The 7,534-nt window shown below is 42.4% G+C and overlaps 1 protein-coding gene across 2 annotated transcripts in view; it reads left to right on the top strand.

Annotated features, from left to right (window-relative positions):
- The first annotated feature begins 417 nt into the window (after positions 1–417).
- The window catches only part of PRKG1 (protein kinase cGMP-dependent 1), a 726,550-nt gene continuing 719,433 nt past the window's right edge, over positions 418–7,534 (top strand). For both annotated transcript variants that reach the window (XM_075257507.1, XM_075257506.1), the window contains exon 1: positions 418–862. In XM_075257507.1, the coding sequence (XP_075113608.1) occupies positions 591–862 (272 nt within the window). In that variant the 5' untranslated portion in view covers positions 418–590. The remainder of the gene's footprint in view (positions 863–7,534) is intronic.

Below are 7,534 nucleotides of genomic sequence, written 5' to 3'. Positions count from 1 at the left end.
CCTCAGGCAGCAGAGGAGAAGCAGCTCCAGTCTAGGTGGGAAGGAAGCCTCTGAGCTCCAGACATCTCTATCTGTGGAGGCTTTCATCTAGAAGAAGTGCTTAGTTTCTTGTGATTGCAGAATCCCAGGATCCTGTTACAAGGAGCTGCGTCACCCTTAAGATCACATGGTAATTGTTGCTATTTCAGGGATCAGGACTTGAGAGTGCCACAAAGCTCTTTTTTTGTCTTCTCCTCAGTGGTGGAGAGTGACTATGGTGGGATGTGTAGACTGAGAAGCTGCCTGTGATCACACATTCAGGAGCTCTGACTTGTGCTTTCTATGGATTGATCCTAGAGGGGTCTCACAGGGGGAGGAAGGCAGCTCTAATTGGTTTCTCAATGAAAGATAATCAGCATTTCCCAAAAGGGACACTGGATTAGCACTCATCATCCTGCACTAGAGCTTGCAGACTCCTCACCCTCCTTTCCATTCCAGTCCATTCAGCAGTGGCTAGAAAGAAAACTTCACCAGCAGCAAGCACCTACTAGGAGCCTTCTTCTTCTTCTTGTCCTGGGATTGTGTGACTACTGCTAAGTTTTGCCAGCACAATGAGTGACCTAGAGGAGGACTTCGCCAAGATCCTCATGCTGAAGGAGGAGAGAATTAGGGATCTGGAGAATCGCTTGTCAGAAAAAGAGGAGGAAATCCAGGAACTGAAAAGAAAACTGCACAAGTACCAGTCTGTTCTGGCTATGCCCAGCAGTACCCAGATTGGACCAAGGACCACCAGAGCGCAGGGCATCTCAGCAGAACCTCAGAGCTTTAGGTCTTACCATGACCTCACCAGGCAGTCCTTTAAAAAATTCACAAAGTCTGAAAGGTAGGAGGAACTTGCTACAGTATGTACAGTACACAGCAAGAGTCTCTCTATAGATCTCAGTGTTGTCATTCTAATGTGCTGCTTTATCCTGATGTACAGCAGGCACAGGGCTGGCTGCCTGCATGCTGCCGAGGATGTGAAGGGGTTAATGTGTTTGTGCAGGATGCACATATTACTTTTACTTTATTTCACTTTCTAGCAAGACATGGACAGATCCCAAAGCTTTACAAAAAAAAAAAAAACTGTATTAAAAATAGAGGCTGTTCCCCAGCTCCAGATAAGTTCTGTGTGCCAAAGATACTACAACATGAGGTTAAGCACCCCAAGGGGGATCCAGAAGACTTTTCAGCTGTTTTCAACTACTTCCTGTTGTTATGGTCCTCCTACTTTCTACTGGGAGACTCTTTAGTGACAGCAGATCTAAATAAATACATAATGACATACATATAACTGTATGTATATCAATATCTCTAATAAGTATATGAATACATAAAAGTATATGTAAATAATAAGTATATGAATACATAAATTTATATGCACATAATAATAATATAATAAGTAAATTCATAAATATTACTAATTTTAAATAAATATATAAATATTTATAAATACATAAATAACAGTAAATCTAAATATTTCCAATATTATAAATAACACTATATATATATATATATATATATATATATATATATATATATATATGTTTATATATAAATGTAAATAAATACATAACAATATATCTAAATAAAACAGTGTATATAAATAATTTATACATATATAAGTATATAATACATACAGTGCATGTAAGTAATATACATTTGTAAACACACATACAGATGAAGCAGAGCTGTGTGTGTGATATGTAGCACTTGCGTGAGGCTGCAGGTGAACTTTCTACATTATAATATGGATAGGCGGCCACACTCACTCACTTTCTTTGACTATATTAGGGTATACTGACCTGACGGAAGGGGTCCTATGCGAATTACCCAAATAGCTAAAGGGCCCTACAATGAACTTATGTCTGGGGGACCTGCATTGGTGTAGCTATAGCGGGTGCAGAGACTGTAGTCACACCCTTTGATATATGGTAGTTGTGGGGGGTTGCGACAGTATTTGTGTTGGGGTGCAAGCACTCTAGGAAGCTGCATGCTTAACAGGGATTGTCATAACCTAACAATTCCTTACTGAATGTATCAACAATATATGCCAAAAATGTGGAGTGACAAAATCATCACTGCTGCATCCAGCTGCAAGGAGTTACAGTGTATATATATATATATATATATATATATATATATATATATATATATATATATATATATATATGCACATGTATATGTAGTTGGGCTGCTGTACTGCTTTAAGAAGATGTAAGTGAGCCACAGACAATGGGAAAGTAGCATCGATCTCATCTGTCATTTAAGCCCCCTTTGGAAATTAAATAGAGGAAGTCCAGAGCATTATTGGCTTTTAGAAGCTGTGAGTACATGGCTGAAAATGCATGTTTCAGGATATTTAATATCCCATTAGCCAAGCCTCCCCTCCCCGCTCCTCGCTCGCTCGCTCACTCTGCTCATCATCAGATCTTTACACACTTCAAACAAGCGCAGACTGAGCGCCAGCTCTGAGGGACAGGGGCAGGAGAGCTGCGTTTTTACATTGCCCTGGCAGTCCGTGTATAGCTGTTACCATGGTGAGAATGGGTTTTATATCAAACTCCAAAGAAACGCCGATAGAGGCGACGCTGAGAGACGCTTTGTAGAGATGAGACGGCAAAAATAAGTGACATTCCTGGAGAAGTAAGGGTTAAAGGCGCCAGTGGTTGCTAGAAAATTAACCCTTTCTTTTTAGAAAGAAGAAAAAAAGAACGTGATATTAAAGTATATCCTATTTGTCATCATACAATACTGGTACATTGTCCGTGGACCGATTCTATATACCTAAGTTCACACCCGTGTCAGGGTCTACAGCTAGCGCAGAGTCCATTTAAATCGAGGACAAAAAAGTCTTGTGAACGTCTGACAAAACCGCAGAGATAACCATGAATACCCAATGGACCCCATTAAAGTCAATGGCGTTCTTCAGGATCTAAAGATGGATCCCGCTATAATGTTTAGTCTGTTCTTCTGTTCCTATGATAGAACTGAACAATGGATTAATATGACGTAGACGTAAAGAGAGAGTTTGGCAAATGTCACCCCAACATCACCATTCAGCTTGACTGAATGCGCAATAGGACAGGTGGGGATAGGTATCTACTAGAGATGAGCGAGTAGTATTCGATTGAATACCTCGCTCCCATAGGAATGCGTGTAAGCGGCCGAACACCAAGGGGTTAAGCGCAGTGAATATTCGATACGCTTAACTGTTGGTGTTCGGCCGCTTACACACATTCCTATGGCAGCGCGGTATTCGATTGAGTACCACTCGCTCATCTCTAGTATCTACCAACTGGAGCACCACTTATCCCAGAGGAATGGATAAGAATGGGACCGGAAATATCCAACCCGTCCATTCCATATGGGTCTCTAGATACTAGATATCATTTCAGTAGATCCAGGCAAAATATATGGGCGCGTAGATGCAGGTAGAGTACAGTATGCTATACGGGCACAAGATATACATTGATCTATGTATCCCATAGCAGCCACTGTTTAAGGGACTGGCAGACTTTAATGCACATAACGCGTATATTTATTTAACACTATAGTCCTTCTTTGACGTATATGTTCAGACCACACAGCAGAGCACATTGCCACAACTGCAAGGAACATATCTTGGTTATGTCACCCATTGGCCACCATGCCTTGCTTCACTAGTTGGCATTCATTGACATGGTGCCGAAAAAAAAAAAAGGTTGATTGATGGCGGCGTAACATCTGGGTAAACACAGCAGCAGTGTAAGGGTTAACCAGCCAAATGACAAACATTTCCAGCTAATGACAGGCCTTAGATCATTCCTCCTGGGCTATACATCCAGCCTTCACTAGCTCGGCCCCTTCTCTCCCCTATTCCCATGCTGATAGTCATCATGGTGTAGCTTTTTTGCAGACTTTAAAAAAAAACAAATGTCCTAAAATCCGGCTTAACCCCTGATCACATTTCCATAAGGAGAAAGCTCTGTGTTCAAACAGCCATTCGAAATATAGCAGGAATGCGGACGCGCGCTAAAATAGTGAACAGTTGTCGGTTTTTAAGTAGTGGCATCGACAAAGGCCAATGGTTGGCGATTGGAGTAAGAAGTCTAATATAGACGCATCCTGTCTTAAATAGTAAAGATGTGGTCGCATAAAGGTCATGGACGAAGTTAGATTGAGGCCAGTGTACCCTTGAGGCGATTGTCACTGTATCGGATTCTTTAAAGTGTGACAACGTGGTATTCTGGTCCGTAGAGATTCGCTCTCACTCAAGCTTATTTTGTCCTGTACAAAGTGATTCTATTTATTCTACCCGATGACATGTGTAATGCAAAAACCCCCGGGGTAATTTTGGTTTTGGGCTGGCAATGATGTAATGTATCTTAAATTGTGTCTGTCCTGTTCTCTTGACCAAAACAACAGTTGTTGCAGTGTCATTATTGCTATGCATTTTTTGGGACTGGATTATCTTCCAAGCTAAATACATATAGAGGGCTTGTTGCGAGAGTGTTCTGTATTGTAAAGGCTCCCATATATATAGCAGAACTATGGTCGGAACCAGCAAATTTCATCTATCAATGCTCATCCACCATATGATGACACACGCATGATGGAATCTAATGGCTGATCCTTGTGTTCTCAGGATAGATAACCACCACCAAGTTCAGCATGTATCTAGGAGTAAGGCTGGTCTTAAACGATTGTAATGTAAGTCCTCAATTGCGGACCATTTGCAGACACATTATATTCAATGTGGCCTCTTACACCCCGGATATTTTATCCGTGGTGTGGCCAGGCTGCAACCGTGGTCCGCAATATATAGGACATGTCCGTAATGGCCGTGAATTGCGGCACTGCACGGACGTCCATAGAACTCTATGGGCGGGTGCGGCAGGACACGGACATCTGCGGAGCCTTTGTTGCCGATCAGCAACTTGTGGACCGTACATTGAATATGGTCGTGTAAGACCAGCCTAATAGCTGTCAGACAAATAACAACTATTAAAGGTGTATGGGTAAGACTAAAGGGGTTGTTCAGTGAAGGTGCCAGGTGTCAGATCCCTACCAAACTGATATTAACTACTTATAAGAACAGGCCATCAACATTGTCTAGTACAACGCCTTACACACCTTCATCTGAATACACGTTTGGCTAACAGCTATGCCTCCCAAATTCGTCCTCTTATCTTTGCTGAGAACAAAGATAAGAGCAGGGCATAACTTGAGGAATTTCCGAGGATGCACTCGTATCCAGGGCCTGGGTTCTAAGCCCTGGTTCACATCTGCGTTCGGTATTCCGTTCGGGGAGACTGCATGGGGGCCCCCCCGAACGGAATACTGAATGCATTGACAAGCGGTGAGCAATGAAGGCACATGGACCCCATAGATTATAATGGGGTCCGCGTGTTTTCTGCACAAGTCATGCGGAGAGGAAAGTAGTTCATGAAGTATTCTTCTCTCCGCATGTTCTGTGCGGACACCGCGCGGAAAACACACCCCATTATAGTCTATGGGGTCCGTGTACTTTCACTGCTCTCCGCTTATCAATGCATTTGGTATTTCGTTCAGTGCGTCTCCATGTGGACTACCAAATGAAATTCCGAACGCAGATGTGAACCAGGCCTTAGGGGGCCAATAAAGTGTGTTTTCCCAATATGAAGAGACCAGTTCTATAAATGATACATTATAGTTGGGAGCCCTGGTACAGATTTGGCATCAGGGCCTAAGAGCTTCATGTTACGCCTCTGAAACCCAGCATGGACAATCCTTCTTTTTCCCAATATCATCTACTGAGAAAGAGTCAAGAGGTCCCGGTGTATATAAGACTCTCAGCTGGTCCCACCAGAACCACAAAGTTTGGCTAGCTTACCTCTAATGTGTGGGTAGCTGTATCAATCCTAGATGTAAAAAGTAGAAAGTAAAAAAAAAAAAAAAAAAAAAAAAAAAAAAGATAAAAATAATCAGTAAATACAGTATAAGTTATTGTGTCGGCCTCCGTTTTCTTCATCTGTTATCTTTTATCTCACATCCATATCTGCTTCCCATATTTGGCACCAGGAATGATCTACCATTGCTTCTCTCCAGGGTTTCCCAGACTGCAGAACAGCAAATGACTTCTGTATGGCAGGGCGGATTGGCTTTGATGTGTGCTAACCTTATGGGGATAGTAATGGACACCATGTTGGTTGTCACTGAGGCTTTCCAAAAAACATATAAATGTAATACAAACTGTTAATTGTAATTTGTAACGAAACACCGAAAAATGGGATCTGAAGAAGGAATTTCTATGTTATGTTTTATGTGAATTAGCTGAACAATTGGTATATTGGAATTTCTGTATGTGCCAAAGGGCCTGTGGACAGGGTGAGAGCGGTATGCTTTATCTCTGAGTGATCCATTAGGGTGTGGAATGTATTTCCTGACACTGTATAGCAGTACAGCAACGTGCGCCCATAGTAAGTACTAATTTAGGCATCAGAGTCGTTGTGCTTTACGTGTAGCATGAGACCATAGACATCGCCCATTATTACTTAGACTGTTCCCGGACAACTCACCAGCCGCAGAGCAGAGCTGTTATGTATCACGCACACATAGGAAAGCCTATATCAGCAGTGCAGGCCTGTATCTGTGCTGGGCCAGATAAGATACGGAAAGTGAGTGAAGTTAAACATTTGCATATATTGTCTATACAACATCTGGGAATTGTACTCTTCTGGACAGGTTTTTTAATCCATTCATCATTTTCTGCAGACTTCTATTTTTAACCTGTGCAATGCTAAGAAATTTGTGTTTTGCTGCGTCACTTCTATTATCATTTACTGGATGTTCCTGTCACCGTCCAAAGTGAAGATAAATGAATGTTGCATTTTAGTGGTTTGTTGGAGAGCACATAAGGGATTTGTAGGGTGGTGTTACAGGGAGCCAAGTACACCAAGTGATAACATAACAAGGTAACATGAGGCTGTCTGGATGGTCTTAAAGAAACCAACAGAGTCTTCCAGCTGAGTCTGCATTTTGTATGAGGAATGCATCCATATATATACAGTATATATATATATTCACACATGGCAGAAATCCTACTCACTGTGGAGCATAATAGTGTGTGCAGGGGCCACTGTGAGGCATAATAGTGTGTACAGGGGCCACTGTGGGGCATAATAGTGTGTGCAGGGGCCACTATGGGCTATAATACTGTGTACAGGGGCCACTATAGGAGATAATACTGTGTACAGGGGCCACTATGGGGGATAACACTGTGTGCAGGGGCCACTATGGGGGATAATAGTGTGTGCAGGGGCCACTGTGGGTCATAATACTGTGTGCCTGGCCATGGTGTGACATTATACTGTGTGGACGGGCAGCTATGGGAGATTATACTGTTTTCAGGGGCCGCTATAAGACATTACACCATGTGGAGGGGCCACTATGAGAAATCATAGTGTCTAGAGGCCACTTTAGGACATTATTGTGTGTGTAATTGGGACCTTATACTGTGCGGAGGGTCAGGAAAGGGGGTGCTATGCTGTGAGGG

This window comes from Leptodactylus fuscus, chromosome 10 (assembly GCF_031893055.1).
Source record: "Leptodactylus fuscus isolate aLepFus1 chromosome 10, aLepFus1.hap2, whole genome shotgun sequence".
NCBI lineage: Eukaryota > Metazoa > Chordata > Amphibia > Anura > Leptodactylidae > Leptodactylus > Leptodactylus fuscus.
This window is presented reverse-complemented; position numbering and strand designations above follow the sequence as displayed.